Source organism: Eptatretus burgeri, chromosome 10 (assembly GCF_056783735.1).
Source record: "Eptatretus burgeri isolate ZD-2024b chromosome 10, Ebu_testis_v1, whole genome shotgun sequence".
Taxonomy (NCBI): Eukaryota; Metazoa; Chordata; class Myxini; order Myxiniformes; family Myxinidae; genus Eptatretus; species Eptatretus burgeri.
This window is the reverse complement of record NC_140970.1, coordinates 47,876,165-47,893,730: the sequence shown is the minus strand read 5'-3', so window position 1 is coordinate 47,893,730 and position 17,566 is coordinate 47,876,165. Positions and strand designations below refer to the sequence as shown.

General features: G+C 42.0%; 1 protein-coding gene across 2 annotated transcripts; it reads left to right on the top strand.

The window, feature by feature from the left end:
• Positions 1-1,970: 1,970 nt before the first annotated feature.
• Positions 1,971-16,457, top strand: LOC147018498 (uncharacterized). Of its 2 annotated transcripts, XM_085898182.1 has the most exons (10): positions 1,971-2,238; positions 5,856-5,996; positions 6,923-7,006; positions 7,115-7,193; positions 9,635-9,788; positions 10,833-10,875; positions 14,245-14,395; positions 14,748-14,950; positions 15,100-15,199; positions 16,234-16,457. In XM_085898182.1, exons 1-10 carry the CDS (start codon positions 2,065-2,067, stop codon positions 16,278-16,280), a joined length of 1,176 nt encoding a protein of 391 aa, XP_085754308.1. In that variant the 5' UTR covers positions 1,971-2,064; the 3' UTR covers positions 16,281-16,457. The 2 variants fall into 2 exon arrangements, with proteins under 2 accessions (XP_085754308.1, XP_085754309.1); XM_085898183.1 differs by lacking the exon at positions 5,856-5,996 and having other exon boundaries at positions 2,016-2,238.
• The last annotated feature ends 1,109 nt before the right edge of the window (positions 16,458-17,566 follow it).

Genomic DNA, 17,566 nt, shown 5'->3' with positions numbered 1-17,566 from the left:
CCAGGCAGAGCACAGAACTGCATGCAACGACACGAGTGCAATATCTCCACCAGCCTTGAGAAGTTCAGCATGGATGCTCCTGTAGACCACTTTAGTGAGTGCAGATTTTGATGTTGTCGATACACTTTGGTTCATCCGGTGATGAATGTTGTGGTCAGGTTTCGGCGAAATCTTATGTGTAGTTTCAGAGCAGACAGGAAATATATACCTATTTGGGGGGGGGGGTCAAACACCCCCCTCCCCAAGGGTAGACAACCTTAATGAGCATAGATTTTGATGCAGTTGATACACTTTGGTACATCAGGGGTGATGAAGGTTGTGGCCAAGTTTCATCAAAACTGTATGTTTGGTTCAAGCGATAATGACTGAAGTGTTTTTGGACTGATTCACTGATTGACTGACTGAATGAATGACTGACACTGCTCGATCGCTATCAATCCACCTGACTGAAGTGCAGGTAAGCTAAAAATACGATGGAACTTTGGGATTTCTGGAGAAAGGATCGAAGTGTACATACTTTGAGCTGTCTGTTTATTAGGTATGCAAGAAAGGGAAGTGTCAACCCTCAGATATATTTATTTATTACTCGCGTGGGGTGGGTGCCTGGCGTTGGTCCCTCTCCTCCCACTCCTTCCCTTCCCTCATCACACCCCATCCCCTTCTCAACCCCCCCCTCGAGAAGTAAATAAATATCTCCGAGGGTCGCACTGACACTCCCCTGGTTTTTGCCTTAATTTCTGAGACTGACCAGTCAAAGTCAGATAACAAAACCTGTGTAGTTGATGTGTTGTCGCACAGGATTTACAACACGTTGGTGGTGCCTCCATTTTGAATATGGATGTTCTCAATCTCACCTAGAGGGGGAGCACTTGGTCGAGTGCAAAACCTCCGCCGCCAATACTGCTGGGTCACTTAAGTGAACCTGCTATCCTATTCATTGTAGGTCAAAACGGATCAGACAAACCACGATTGAATAAACTAAACTAGATTGACGCGCATGCAGAAATGCCAAAAAAAAAAAATCGAATTTTTTTTGAAAAAAAAAGGTGCAAAATTTCTGGGTTTTTTTCTTTAACAAATTTTTTTTGGGGGGGGTTGGAAATCACTTAAAACATGTAGAAATGCAAAAAAAAAATTCAAATATTTTTCAAATAAAATGTTTTTGAAAAAAGTTGCAAATTTTTTTTCTCTAATATATACATATATATTGGTTGGAAATCACTTAAAACATGTAGAAATGCAAAAAAAATAAAAAAATTCAAATATTTTTCAAATAAAATGTTTTTGAAAAAAGTTGCAAATTTTTTTTTTCTCTAATATATATATTTTTTTGGTCGGAAATCACTTAAAACATGTCGAAATGCAAAAAAAAAAATTCAAATATTTTTTCAAAATGTCCGCCATAGTGGCCATATTGTACTTTGGACCAAGTCCAAAATCCAATGGCATGATCCTTGGACCATACCTAATCCCCCCACCAAGTTTCGTCGAAATCCGTTGAGGAGTTTTTCCGTAATACTGTTCACAAACAAACAAACAAACAAACAAACAAGCAAACAAACAGAAAGGGGTGAAAACAGTAACCTCGTCCATCTTCGATGGCGGAGGTTAACAACAACCAGTTTTTGTTTTTTGCAAATATCTATTGCCCTCAGTTGTAAATTGAAGAAGTTGTTTTTTGTCTGTGTTATTAAACTGTTGACACCAAATTGTTCCTGGGATAGGGGACGGAGTTACACGCTCAGTGCTCACAGTTCGAGAAGGTCGTCCAAAGCTCTGCCATATCTGCGTACGTAGTAAGTATACGGATCCTTATCGTCAAAACAAATCAAATGTTTCCTGTCGTTTTTGGCAGCTTTTGCAAAAATAAAACGTTCCTGGAGGATAAACTTTTATTTATTATTGTGTTGTTCCTGCGTCTATTTAAATATTTTCAACCAAGTCACTCAGATCTCGGCTTTTGAGTCAAAACAAAAACAACAACAACAACAAACAACAACCATAACAATAACAACAACTCAATGTGAACATAAAAAGGCTTCACCTGTGCACAGGTGTGAGCCGATGGCGTGGTGTCACAAGCTGAATGGGCTGAAGGTTCATCTGGGATCATCCAGAATGGTCACCGTTGATGCCGACACTTCCAAACACCATTGTTCGTTCATGCACGTTGGGTCTGCTCTTCTGAGTGACGTGGAAAATGATTGTTTGTTTTGCTTGTTCGACGAGGGCTCGTTGGTGAGAATCTTTGTCCACATTGTTTGGAAATTATTATTATTATTATTATTACGCGATTTTCGAGATGACCTGTGAATGTTAACGAGCCATTTTCCACAACATCATATGTACTGTTTGTGTTTACACTGAGTCGGGTCGACTCGCCGGGCACTTTTAACGTGTGTGTGTGTGTGTGTGTGTGTGTGTGTGTGTGTGTGTGTGTGTGTGTGTGTGTGTGTGTGTGTGTGTGTGTGTGTGTGTGTGTGTGTGTGTGTGTGTGTGTGTGTGTGTGTGTGTGTGTGTCCGGCCATATCTTCGCCACGTACGGACTGACTTTATTTATACTTTGCACAAACACAACAATGATTGTTTACGTATATGCACATCCCATCCAACCATCCGTGGCACCATCCGTCCGTGGCACCATCCATCCATCCATCCGTGGCACCATCCATCCATCCGTGGCACCATCCATCCATCCGTGGCACCATCCATCCATGGCACCATCCATCCATCCGTGGCACCATCCGTGGCACCATCCGTGGCACCATCCATCCGTGGCACCATCCATCCATCCGTGGCACCATCCATCCATCAATCCATCTGTGGCACCATCCGTCCGTGGCACCATCCAACCATCTGTGGCACCATCCATCCGTGGGACCATCCATCCATCCGTGGCACCATCCAACCATCCGTGGCACCATCCAACCATCCGTGGCACCATCCAACCATCCGTGGCACCATCCAACCATCCGTGGCACCATCCATCCATCCGTGGCACCATCCATCCGTCCGTGGCACCATCCATGGCACCATCCATCCGTCCGTGGCACCATCCAACCATCCGTGGCACCATCCAACCATCCGTGGCACCATCCAACCATCCGTGGCACCATCAATCCATCCGTGGCACCATCCGTCCGTGGCACCATCCAACCATCTGTGGCACCATCCATCCGTGGCACCATCCATCCATCCATCCGTGGCACCATCCATCCGTGGCACCATCCAACCATCTGTGGCACCATCCATCCATCCATCCGTGGCACCATCCATCCATCCGTGGCACCATCCATCCATCCATCCGTGGCACCATCCAACCATCTGTGGCACCATCCATCCATCCATCCGTGGCACCATCCATCCATCCGTGGCACCATCCATCCATCCGTGGCACCATCCATCCATCCGTGGCACCATCCATCCATCCATCCCTCAGACATGCATGCTCCGATTTTGTTCAAGCTTGCCAGAAGCACGGTACATGATTGCACACTCGTACCTCATTTTATTTTGCAACTTTATCAAAGATGTCCGACTGGTAGACAGACTGGTGGCCATTTTAATTGTACATAAATATTGGCTCACCCTTTAACTCGAAACAGCAAAATTAGTAAAACGACGGGGGAGGGGGCATGGCATTTCGTTCATTTTACTTTAACACAATTTCCAGCATTTATATGAAAGGGTGGCAATTTCAAAAAAAAATGATGTGTTGTATTTAAATAGAATGGAAAACATGAATTGAGCTCAAACTTTTAGGATATTTTTGGGATTGAAATATGTGACAAATTAATTTATGAATTGCTGGGCGTTTGATACTTTAAGCTGTATGCCATTTCCTTTCCATATGTTTTGGGGCTCTCTATTTGTGACTTCTGCAAATATCTGCTCTCATACGCAACTTTTGAAATGATGTAATCCACCCCAAAATGCTCGGTGCACAGGTGCAGAAACCCCTAGAAACGGTGGTGTTTGGGCCACCATCATGTACAGAGTTGAGGATTGTTACCTAAGGTAGCATCCAAATCCATGCAGTCAGGCAGTACCTGAGAAAAAGTTGTGCCTCTACAACAAAAACACTTCGCTTGCCGAACGGGCAGTTGTCCATACCGCAAACTCATGACCGAGTGGGCCAGTACAAAGCCTGAGTGGGTGGACATGTGCTCCACAAATCACCAATGGATCACCCCCATTGAATGAGCTTTGAACCTTGTGGGAGGGCTTCCTATGGCTTCCTGTGATTCTGGGGAGTTCCAAATCCACATTCGTGACAGTGTCACAGATGTGGTCTGGATAACTCGAAGACCACAGAGGCCATGGAGAACACTCACTTCTGGCAGAAACTTCATGCCCAGGGTCGATTTTACTGTACCTGTGAGCTGAATGAAGCAGATTGGGAACCGTGCTGGCGTCTGTGTAAACTATTAATTGGCCGAACGAACCGGCGCTGTGCCGCACCCTATCTGCTATCGGACCAATTAATCGCTTGGCCAATTGCCCCAGGAGCACAATTTCGGATAAAATCTGAGCAGAACAAGTCGAGACTATCAACTTCAGCAGGGAAAATGGCCTTGAAATGCTTGTTGGTGGTTGGTGTTGTATCACCTTTCATGAATTTGTGAAAACTACAGGGAATTGGGAGGAGAAATTGGGCAAGGCAAGCAGTTTTCACGAATGTACAAGCACATTTACATTCCCATTATCCCCTATGCGATGTACCCACCATTAGATGCTTGAAACAATTACTTACTACCTCTGCAAATGGATTCAGACACTCCAAGGAGTTTGGGGGGGGGGGGAGTAGTGAGAGGTGTTCCACAACTCCGAGTGTGATTGTGGTCACCCCAATTCTCGGCGATTTCACATTCCTACCTCTGCTCCATTGGAAACTCAATCAGGTGGGGACACTGGATGTTATTGGGCTGAATGAGTGGGGTTATCATCTGATCGAGTGAGTCAGGCAGCTCCGTGGTGGCAGCTGGGCTCTGTGTGTGCATCCATGAGTGAGGTGCAAAAAGCTGCGGAGAGCATGAAAAAACGAGTTGAGGAAGAAGGAAGGTGGGACGAAAAGTGAGTGGATCTCTAATCCAAAGAAAACTCTCATCTGTGATCTGTCCCCCCCTCCCCCCTCCAATATGCTGCCTACTGCTTTGACTTTACCCCCCCCCTCTTCGCTGGTGTTTGAGTCTCTGCTTCTGCCCAACCAGTTTTATTGGGGTGGGGGGCTTCAATGAATTATTCCCTGAGGATGGTATGGGAATTAGTTGTCCGTGCCATGTGCATGTTGCAAGGAGTGGTTTGAGTTGAGAATGAGCAGAAACGAAAAAAAAAAAGTTAAACTTATTAACCTCGTACTAACCTCGAACCAGCTCGAAACCGATGTGCCTGTACTTTGTCCTTACCTGGGCACACAACCAGCAAAAGATGTTTGATTGGTTCAGGAGCCAAAATAGAAATTGTACTATATTTTGACCGAGTGTGTGCTGCCGCCGCTCACTTGTATTAACAGGAAATGCTGAACTCAAAACCTCAGTGTCATCCATGGATGAGTGATTCGCATCCAAGAACACTATTGTGGTAAACCGTTTTTAAAAGCTGAAAATTGCTTCAAACATTATTTGGCTTGCACACTTCTCTCTCGTGACTGCAGGTTAAAAGTGCCTCTTCTGGCAGAAGCAAGTCTCTGCAGATGCACGCATAGAGCATGTGTGAAAGGCTCCATTTGAAAATTTTCGTATTCTTACATTCTTTTTTTCAGTTTTGAGTTGCCATCTTGCTCTGAGATCTCGCCCTTTCTCCCTTCCCGTAAAAACTGTGTGCGCTTAAACATGGTTGCATGTAATCGTCCTTAGGCTCTCGCTTCTGCTGTTGTGCAACTTCTCGATGCTACACCCGACTGCCTGCCCGCATGGATAAAACGAAGCTGTGGTGTTGCTTGCCTTGTGTGGGATGCTCCGATTCAAAGTTACTATCTCTGGGTGTTCGACGTGCAGGTGCAGACGATTGTGCGGTTTCTTCATGGTTTTGTTTTTTTACATGCCCAATACACCCCAGCATATTTCCTTCTTTCCCACCAGAAATTCTCACAAATCCATTTCCCTCTTTTCACTTCCTATAGTTGTCGACCATATTTTTATTTTTCATTTCTATTTTTTTTTTTAGATCCTCGTGGAGAATCTCTAAGTCTTACTCGCATTGTTCTTCTTGTGGACTTTTTTTGTTTCACAGCCGACAGTTTTTTTATCGAAACTTCCTGAAACTTGGCATGTATATGTAAAAATACCCTGCGCAGACAGTCAAAATATCTCCGATTTTGAAAATTCCTCCTAGAAAAAAAGTTGTGACGTCAAAACATCTCCGCAAATGGCAATCGCCTAAAAAATTATCTCCGAAACTAGGCAAGCTTTTTGAATTCTGCTTGCGGGAATCGAACAGAGATGAATTACCGCACATATGATACATCACTATGACTTTATGTCAATTTTTTTGACATTTTTTGTTTCACAACCCAGAGTTTTCATCGGATCTTCATAAAACTTGCCATGTATGCGCAGACAGTAACCATCTCCGATTTTGGAAATTATTCCTAGAAAAAAAAGTTGACGTCATAATATCGCTGCTAATGGAAATCACCTATACCATTATCTCTGAAACTGGGCAAGCTGTTTGAATTTTGTTTGCGGGAATCAAGCCGGGCATTAGCACATGGGCCCTTTTATTTGTTTTTATTTTTATATTTTTTAATTAAACATCTCTTGTAATTATTTATTTATTTTAACCTGCAATAAGTGTGGGCTGTGGTGTGGCCTTGGCATGAGTCATGGACCAAATGGTATTCTGCAAGTTTATTTATGCAGATAGCTTTAGGCTGCCAAAGCATATTGAACATAACTGTCGTTTCTTATTGTTCCTTTAATAGGAAGGAAAGAAGATGATTGTTCATGATCTGAGGAGCATCATCTACAGCATGTTGCGTCCATACTTCCTTGCCTTTCAAGTCGAGGTTTGTATTGCCGTTGTGGATTGTTTTATTGTGGATCAAGCATGATCATGGGCTTCAACATTTGAATAGGATTATATTGAGTAATGGTATGTACGTACATACATGCAGGGCTTGCACATGGGATTAAATTTTGCCTGTGAAGATGAAGCAAAGACTTTTGAAACTGTATGGAAACACTCCATTAAAGGTACTTCTGATCATTCATAAATCCATGTATTGCATCTGCACTCACCAATAACAATTTGGGGGTCACAATGGCACCTCGTGAACAATTTTACAAGGGGGTCTTAAACCCATCCCAACAATGAAGGAATGCATGGTCCTACAGCTTGTGAAAGTTGATCGATTTGTCTCCTCCATGTCGATGCTACCCATTGTAGCCATTCTCTCCACAAACCAGAGTATTTCCCAATGGAGGAGGATGAGATGATCCTTATTGTGCATAGGGCTGCTGAGGCAGTTTCATTGGCTACATGGTTAAATCTTCGATGGGTTCCCACTCCAACACAGGAATTTGGAATTTCTCTCTGGTGCTGGCGATGGCTTGCCTACTCTTTGTGAAGGACACCACGGGATCCTGAACGTCCACCAACTTGTGCTGGCAGATGGGATGCCCAGTTTATAGTCTATCCTCGGGATGGTGCATACATTTAATCATCATGCCTGTAAAGTGCCAGAATGATAGTTTACAGTTGGGCCAAGATTTTTACAGGTTAGAGATGGGTGCACATACCTCTAGGTCTAGGGCCATGGCCATTTCGACATCCCTGTTGACTCGTGCCATTTGAATAAAAGTTGTTTTTATGACTTCTAAAGTTTTTTGTTTTTTTTTCTAACTCCTCCCATATTTTTTGTGATTGTTTTTGTGTGTTTGTTCATTGTTATGCATAATTGCACTTGAATTTTACAAACATAATTTGTGGTTTGATTTATTTTTTTTTCTATTGGAATATTTCAGCTTGCTACATCATACAAACTCGTGCAGGCGGGTTTGCCCTTCTCGGCCCAACAAAAGTGGGCAATGTGCTGCGGCAGTCTTGGAAGTGCCCTGTTTGTCATGTTTGAAAATTTTTGTTGATCACATATCCATATCATAAAGATAAAGGAATGTGTAATACCGGCTATCACCAAAGGTGGTGCTATTCCTGCCACATCAATTTTGGAGTTTCTGTGACAGCCCCATTTTCTCCTTTATAGTAAAATGTACTTTTATGAAGATGCCAATGCCTGATGCGGTATGGTTCTGCAACCCTAAATAGTGACCCATAAACAAAATTATTCTTGACTAAATTCCAAATTGATACTCTGTGGGAAGGCAATGGCAAACCACCCAATCCACATCGATTCCTTTCCATGAGACCACCAAATTTTCAGTTAAAGAAAATTGTCCATCAGATGCTGAAGTCACAAATTGGAGGATTTTTGGCCGATGCACTGCAGCAGTCATGCCATCAAAGCTCAGTGTTTGAATAAAGCGATGTAAAATGACAGATGCCATTGCATGTGCGATGTCTTGGGGTGGGGGGGGGGGAGTCATTGTCACTTGGCCAGATGCTGTGGTCATTCTGCAAAGTGAAAAGATTGGAATCTGGTTGTTGTTTTATGGTTTATTTATTACTTGCAATATCTGATTTTTTTTTTCATGTATTTTGTTTTGTTTGTCAAATACCTACAGGTCACAATTTAAAACTGATCTTCATGAAACTTCATGTTGTAGAGGTCGTCTCAATTGAGAAGCCTACTGATTTTGAGATCAAATTTCTAAAAATTGTCATTTTTTTCATCTGATTCACTTGAAATTTGATGAAAGAGACAATTTGTATCCAGGCAACCTTTGGAGAGGGGGGGGGTGGATTTTGCAAGTATTGTGCTCTGCATGATGTCTTTTTTTCCTTATTTACTGGTTTCATTTGATTCTCATATTTAGACCCATGGCAACTTCAAAGATCGTTTGTGCTTGCTCTCATGCACGTCCATATATTAACTAAGAAACTAGAAGGGCACTCGGTGGAGCGCATAACTCTGCCATGTAATGCCTGATCCACGAGAACATATCGGGCCCAATACCATTTCTTGAAATGTCATGCTACGTATAATTTTTTTTTGCCTCGTGTTCCTATGGTGAATAATCACTTTATACATTAAATTCGGAGCTTCAGCAAAATCGAATCGATTCATCCTTGTCGCACATGCAACCTGTCCAAGTTTCATCCGAATCCAGCCACAACTTTTAAAAATCCTGCACACACAGTGGTGAAAACATAACTACGTCCACCTTCGCTGGTGGTTTCATCCAACATTGCAAAATGGGCATAATTTACTCTGGAGTACGATCGGTTTGTGAGAAAGTGAAGGGTTCGATATACTTTTGATTGCTGTGATGGCAGATTTGACATTCAATAGATCATTTGGCATCATGCTGCAAAACTAACTGCTATACAGCAGCCATTATGATTGGAGGTGGGATGGAATGGTGATCTACTATAACATAGGTTGTGTGGCTGTAGCTGTCAGCAATATTCACCAGCCAGTTTGTAAGATTTAGGCTATTTTCTGGCCAACCGGACAAGGTGGTAATATGGGCAGTTGTCGGTACCAGTGGCTGATTAATACTATACCTTGTTTCAGATCCAAAATCTTCTGCACCATTGAATGAAGTTATTCCCTTCCTTTTGCCAAACTTGAAATGCTGGGGGTCACTGAGGTCAAAGGTGCTAAAGAAAGGGAAGAGGAAAAAGAAGAAAGTGAATAAAGTTGATATTGGACTTCCCAGCAATTTTCAGTAAGTCTTAAATTTATTTATTTATTTTTCTATACAAGTGTCAAGGACTTTTACAGTACTGTTGGACCTTGCTATTCGTGGGGGATACGTTCCGCAGCATTGTTTAACCCCCCCCCCACATGGTCTAGGCTTGTAGAACAGCAATTGCACACAACATAATGGGAAATGCCAACAGCAGTGCTCCAGCCTTGAGAGGGAAAGATGAAAGGGTTGCATTGTCTGCGAGAGTGGAGGAAGTCAGTAATCCATGAGTGGAATTGGCCTTGGATTCCATAGGCAGACAGTTTGGAGAGCAAGGCAAGGTGCCAGACTATCAAATGCTTGAAGTGTGTCTAGATTGGTCCTGATCTCATGTCTAATGTTAAGGGCCACCACCATTGTTGGGAGAGGAGGAGATTGGGACTATACTCTATGCAGAGCGTTGGTGCTGCTTAAGCAGTCTCCTTCGCTATTGGGCACAATCCTGGATGAGTTGCCACTCCGCCACAGTATACCAGCAAGCTGACACTCATTTTGCCGACCTCAGAAGGATGACAGGCCGAGTTAACCTCACCTGGTATTAATTCAACAGCTGAGCGGGATTTGAATTCATGACCCTTGGATCCCAAGACCACCATTCTAACCATTAAGCAAACACCAGGCATATTGTTGGGAGAGTAGAAGCAGTATGTCCAAGAGTGACCAGGTCTGAATCCGAGTTGATCTGAGATGAGGCTGTTGGCGAAAAAAATGTTTTCATGTCAACTGTGATTGATTTCCGTGACGTTGCTGATGATTGGAAGTAAGCTAATTGGGCTGTAGTTAAGGGGATCCATTTTTGCACCTTATTTAATGCTGTGATGTTGGCTGATCTCCAATTTCCCAGGTGGATTTAGGAGACCAGTTAAAAATAAAAAATGCGAATGTTGAAGTGGGTCACTTTCTGACCCACGAATAAACGGGGTCTGTGAATAGCAGGGTCCGACGGTATATACTTTTTATTTATTTCAATCATTTTTAAACATTCCTGTGAAATATCATTGCATCAGTTTGTTTTACTTCCAGGCATGTTGAACATATTGGTCTGGATTCAAGGGCTTGTGCCGCTGTAAGTTTTATTTTTTTTATTTTTTAAAAAATTCTATTTTCTTGGGTGTCAAAGTTTTAATTGCTCTGTTTCTGTAATATACTCTACAATCCACATGATGAAGTTGATCGGTTGTGACAAAGAATGAAAGCCTTGACCCTTTTATTTTTGCTTTAAAAGGAATGGCTGTTTTTCATTGTTGCTGTATTGCAAATGCATTTGACCTACAGCTCTTATTTACACCAAATCATGTCCATTCAATTGGGCCTCTTGTTTGTTTTTTTTAAATGTTAAAATGTTTATTTATTTATTTAGTCTTGTACACAAGATTACTTGGAAGATTAGAACTGAATGCAACAGAACAAAAGGAGTAGTAGAAAGAGGTGGGGATACCAATAGCAAGGTAGAGGGAGACTTGGACAAATGAGGGGTAAGGGAGGATGCACATGGTGGGGAAAAATGGTTACAGAAGGAAAAACTGTAAATTTGGATGGTGGGCTGAGGGTTTAATGGGAGTAGAAAATGGGGATGACCTGAGGTGGTGGTGAGTAGCTGTTTTGAAGACCTGGAGAGAAAGATTGAAGAGAATGTGGAAGTTGATTCCACAGGTGAGAGAAGTGGAAGTGAGCAGTGATTTTATGAGGGGAGTTTCATCAGAAGGGGGTTGATTGTGGACCATGTTTGCCCTGCAGAAAACTATAAAGAGCAGAATGTCCACAAGAAGACAGACCAATAAGATAATGCCAGGAACTTCTCCTTAGGTGCAAAATACATATTCCAGGAGTATTTGGGTGTGACTGGGTAGGGTGTGCAGAGAGAGTGAGGGGTTGGGTGATGCATTATATGGAAGCTAACACAATTGAGGCATTCAACCTTCTCTGGAGTCGAGTGTGCTGTGGTACCATTTGATGTAAGGGAAGGGATGGAGAGGGAGCATACTCCAGAGACCGTCTTGACAATTGGAACCAGTGGGTTTAATGGGGAAGGGGGGTTGAGGGGTGGAGAGACAAGTTTGAAAGTTCAATCTGGAGGTTTGCAGATGTTCTCTGGCTCTCCTGAGTGGACACTTGTGGGCTTTGTGAAAGAATCTGAGATTGCCTTGAGTTGGGTTTGCTCTCCAGGAAGAGAAGGCAAGTTGTTGCAGAGCAACTGCTTTGCCACATAATTCGGTGAACCATGGGTGGGAAGAAGGGTAGGATAACTCGAGACAAGATGGGATGGATCTGTGCATGGGAGAGCAGGTTTCTGTGGATGAATTGTCAAGCTAAGTTGGTAACGGGGGTGGTAGCTATAGAGTCCAGTCTTGAACTGAGATGGGTGCTTGTCCCTGCCAAACTTGCTGGCATTGAGGCAGCTTTCTGAGAATATAGCCAGAGGTATAGACTCAAGCACATGATCAGATGAACTAATTTGAGCAGAGGAAGAACAAATATTTTTGGGGACTTTGTCATGACCAAATCCAGGTCAGAAAGTTCACAGACTGTCATCACATGGAGTCGCAGAAGTCGTTTAAAGTGCCATGGCTGGTGAGAGAGGAAACGATGAACCAATTAGCATGGTGACCATTGAAATTGCCACAAATGAATGGTTAAAAGTTGATCCATGTTGTCTGAGAAATATGTGGCTGAGTCCCTGTTTGGAATATGGTAGAACAGTCAAACAAGAGGTGGGAGTGGAGGGAAAGTCAGAGCCAAAGGTACTGCTGAGGGTTGGGAGGTGTAAGATCAGTACAGACAGTGAGAAATTGATGTAAAGTGCAACTCTGCCACCAGGATGGAGTTCATGCCTATCAAATTGGAGACTATAGTCTGGGAGAAAGGATTCTGTTCAACAGATGTCTGGTTTATCAGCGGTGGCCTGGATTGAGAGATCTTTAAGGTTGGAGCAGAGACTTTGGATGTTTGAGATCCCCACATTGAGGGATGGGATGGAGGGGGGAAATGCAGAAAGTGGTGACGCAGAGGGGTTGGCGTTTGAAGGATGTCGGCTTTTCAGAGATGCAGGGGAGGGTACTGATGCCGAAGGGTTTAATACTGAAGTGGATTTGATTGTTGTGAGCAGACCTCTGCAACCTGGACTTCAACATTCCTAAACTGGACATATGGAGATGAAGATCGTGGGATGGGTGGAAGGAATTTTTGTTGAAGGCATGGAGAAAGTTTGTGCTGTTTGTATGGGAGGAGGGTTGATGGACCAATCACTTTGTTGAGACAGGTTTGTAATGTGTTGTGAAAAGTAATAATTCCTGACAAAGGATGGGTACTCGTTCAGGAGAAATGAGGAAAGTGGAGTTTTAAGAAGTGTTTCCATTGATCGAAAATCGAGTTTGAAGATGTTGAGAAGGGAGAGATCAAGTTTTATGTGCAGGCAGAATGAGATTGTTTGAGTGAAGTTTTTTTTTTTTTTTTTTTTTTTTTGAAACGAGCATGGGGAATAGGCTAATGTTGTGGCAGAAAGGACAAACCTTTCGGGGGTGAGCGCAATGAGAAACTACCTCAAAACTGAGATTGTGCTCACCATCTATCTGAGGAGTAGGCCTAAGCTATGAAAACATGACAACAGATCTGGTTCGGAAAACTTAGCTTTGAGGTGGAAGGAGTAATTGCAGATTTGACCTGCAGTGGAAGTGCTTGTTTACTTGGTGCTCACATGTTACTATATACAATGGCTCCAGCATGTCACACCACCATCCCAAGTGGGTTTATCTGCAGAACTGAACTGAACAGGACTTTGTCCTTGATAGCACCAGCTTGTATGAGGGAGGCATCCTCATCTATCATTCTGTCTTTTTAGACATCAGTATGGTGCAGATGACCCACTCCCACCCTTCAGCTGAAATGGCTTCTGTTGATGGTTTTTATCCAATATGTATTTCACGACACCAATTGAGCATCAAGTGCTTGTTCGGTGCTGCAAATTGCTCGGCAATGATCAGACGTGTTTGCGAGCCAAATTCCAAGTTGTCAATTACAAGCTGAGGCTTGGTCATCGATGCTCCAATGAAAGTATATATTGGATTTATTTATTTATTTGACATGACATTGCCTCATATCAACTTGATCCACTATTGGAATCTTGGAGTGGGAATTATATTTTTCACCAATGCATTAGTATCTATGTGATTGACAGCTGTTTTGCACAATGAAAAATGTCCTCTATTCAAGGATGAGTAGGTGTTAAAACTTTCCTTGGATTTCTGAAACTGGTCATTACATTCTATTTTATTATCATGGAAAATTTCTCAGATCTTGCCCCTCCCTCGAAACCCCGATCTGTCTTGTCTTGTCTTGCCTTTACTCCGATAGCCTCCCTGCTTTCACTTTGTCAAGTTTTATCAATTTGTCCCCTTGCAGACTTGTGATAACTTTCCACCATCCTGTTTCCTTCCAGTTCAGTGTGTTTCTGAGTCCTCCCTGGACACTTTGTGATGACCTTAACTTGGAACTAAAGCAAAGGCTCTGTTCTGATGGCTTCTCTCTACGTTCAGTACAACAGCGTGCAAATGATGCTCAAAACTCCCAGGCAGAGCTGCTGAGGCCAGGTAGTGAAGCAGGTCTCTTGGAATGTTTGTGTACACATCCATGCTGTCCTATAAATTTAATTTGTCAGGCCTCTATTGTACTTTGCTTGGATTGCCATAGTGTTTACCTAAATTGCAATCATAGCTGGGATATCTGCTTGCACTCTTGAAATTATTGCATCTTGACTGTTACTCACCTTCTAACCTGTTTGATAGATTTTCCAAGAGCTCTTCAAAATGGCTGAGTGTATTATAAGCCTTCAGTCTGATGCCCTGATATGGACAGACCCAAATCTGAGGTTCTCTACTTGGACCATGCCAGCTGACTTGACCCCTGTTCTAAGCATTCCCTTTGATCCTCTTCCCATCCCAGTTCTGGAAGTGGACAGACATTCTGAAAAGATGAAGTTTGTGAGCCATGCTCTTGTACAAAACCTGACTGATGAAGATGTGATACACAAACCTGACTGGCTTTGTGTTGATGATTACTTTGAAACTACATCTCTATTGGCCTCCGACCCACAGCACCACGACCTCTTGAAGGAAACTACCAACCTAAAATTGCAATCAAATAAGGTTTTATTTATTTATTTATTTATTTTTATGGTATGTGTTGCGATTTAAGACGGATTAATTTCTGAAAATGTTTGCATTGCTTGACAAAGAATGGAAATAATTAGCTAGAACAGTGGCTTGCTATGTTGTAATGTTATATTATCCCTCAGCTTCCTGTTGAACAGCAAGCTGTGACTCCAAGCTCAAAGGATGGAATTATGGGTCTTATTCTTGAAGCTATGAACAGAAGAAGAGTTTTCCAACAGTCAGGTACAAAAACCTTGCTTTTCATTTGAACTATTGCTTTTAACATTTTTGACTCCAAATTTTGCTTGTTTTGCATTCCCATTTGCACATTGAGCTCATGATGCTCAGACTCCAGGTTAAAATCCCATCTACTGTGTTGACCTGTTCTTAAAATAAAAACAAAAAAGTTGTAAAACTTCTGTCTTGTATGTGATTTGTTTTCAAGCTGGAGTTTTAATGCACATTTTAAAAACTGTGTAATTTATTTTTTTTTTCTTTTTCTACGATCATGGAAAAGACTGAATTTGCCATTTGAAACGGAATTTTTTTTAATAGGAACGAGGACATGTAAAAAAAAAAAAAAAAAAAAAAAAAAAAATTATGGACTGATCCAATTTCAGGATAACTTTCAGTTACATGAGACTGATTTACGAAAATGCACTGAACTACAAAATATCACAATGCAAAGCTCGTCTGTGTCTGCACTTGAACTAAACTTGATGAACAGCTTAAAAAAAAGAAAAAATATATATGATAGCAATTTGGCACAGATTGTCTGACAACAGCCTGAGCTGCATCATCTGTGACAGCTGTCTGCCAGACAAGCACTGTCTCTGCCTTACTGTCCATTAACCAGAACGTGGGGTTGCAGTTGGGCATAATACAAATCCAAAAAGCCCTTCTGACCCGATAAATGTAATGTGTACATGCACTTGGATTCACTATTTAAATGCTCGGTCTTTAAAGCACTTTGTGCCCTGCTGAAGCCATCCAGGCTGGATGCAAAGAAAACATTTGTTGTCAATTATTTAGATTTAAATTATCATGTGTAAATACCATAAACTTGCTTTTAATTTCCTGAACCAATCTGGCATTTTTCTTCAATGGAAAGAAAAATCATTCCCTACATTGGATTACAATCTTTCAGTCCGATTAAAATATCTTTTGAGATACACAACCCTTGGAACGGTATGCATGTGCCAGTCAAGCAAATCAACTTTGTGATGTGATAGCTTTACAATGTAATTTCTGAATTTTTTTTTTGTCATCATCTGCAGATGACAGTTCAGATGAAGAATGTGGTGAGGATGATGAATGGGACTGACTTTGGAAATGCCACCATGCAAAATGGAGTAATGTAACACTGCGGTGGGGTGGAGACCGACTATATGAACTGTCTGTGTAACTATTGAAACAAAGTGGTTTTATTGTCACATCTATTTAAATTGTTGGATTGTCTTGTTTTTGAGCAAATTTTCAAATAAAACTTTAAATACTCTGATGTATATTCTTTGATTGGATGGTTAACAATTGCCAGCAAAACATTATCTGGCAGTTACATGCCATGTTTTCCTTGATGGCATGCAATATGTAACCAACCTTGTCATTGGGAAGTACAGTTCACATTGTGTGCTGAAAGAATTGGCATTGTCAAGTTATCTGGTTGGAGAAAAGTGATACTTGAAGATCCTTTCACATCTGCTATCATTTAATCTATCTATAATTCCAGCAATGTGTGTGCGTGTGACCGCAGTTTCTCGACAACCTCTGGTCCGATCTAATTGAAACTTACCAGGTATATTGCTGGGGACCTGAGGATGTGCCTTTTCAAGGTTTGATATTAATCGGACAAGTGCTTCCCAAGTTACGGCCATTTATTTACCAACCAATGGCAGGACACGTTGCGTGGCCGATGGGGAAGGGAAGCACAGCCACGTTCCCCATTATGGGCTTCCAGAGTGATGACTTCGTGTATTCTAATTTCTCTTTTGCGCATTTATAAACACAATGGCCCAAGTTATGATCGTTTTCATATTAGACGGTGTATAAATTTCGGGAACATCAGAGTGCTGGTATGCTCCGAACCAGGAAGTAAATTTTTTTTCTCTTTTTGTTTTCCTTGCCACGACATTGCGAAAAGGTAAAATACGTTGGCACTAATTGGGTATTAAAAATAAATTGCGAATAATATCGAACTTCTGGGTCACGCACGTACGGGCATGTGAGAGCGAAGAAATGGCCTGTGTGGTTTATTTATTATTATTATTTTTACATTTTTTATTTTTTACAGGCACATACTGGTATTTAAAAACCTTTCAGCAAGTGCTTGGCAGAGGAGACTGAAACCCTTCTCCACTTCCTAGAAAACTTTGTATTGTAAATTGAATGTATGATGTATTCCAAGCTAACTGCATGAATGATTACACAAAGCTGCTTGAACATGATTTGCAAAACGAAGGGCACTCGGCACACATACCTCCACCACATAATCCCTAATCCATGAACATATCGGGCCCAATACATTTTTGAAATGTCAATACATTTTTTTTTTTTTTTGAAAGCTTAAGCTGACACCAGCATTTAATGTTTTGGGACATGGGAGACCCTCCT

Coding starts and splice junctions, on each gene's coding strand:
- LOC147018498 (XM_085898182.1), top strand. CDS start 2,065: ATGGCGTGGTGTCACAAGCTGAATGGGCTGAAGGTTCATCTGGGATCA. Junction 7,194..9,634: donor ATGGAAACACTCCATTAAAG/GTACTTCTGATC, acceptor ACCTTGTTTCAG/ATCCAAAATCTTCTGCACCA. Junction 14,396..14,747: donor GGCAGAGCTGCTGAGGCCAG/GTAGTGAAGCAG, acceptor TTCCCATCCCAG/TTCTGGAAGTGGACAGACAT.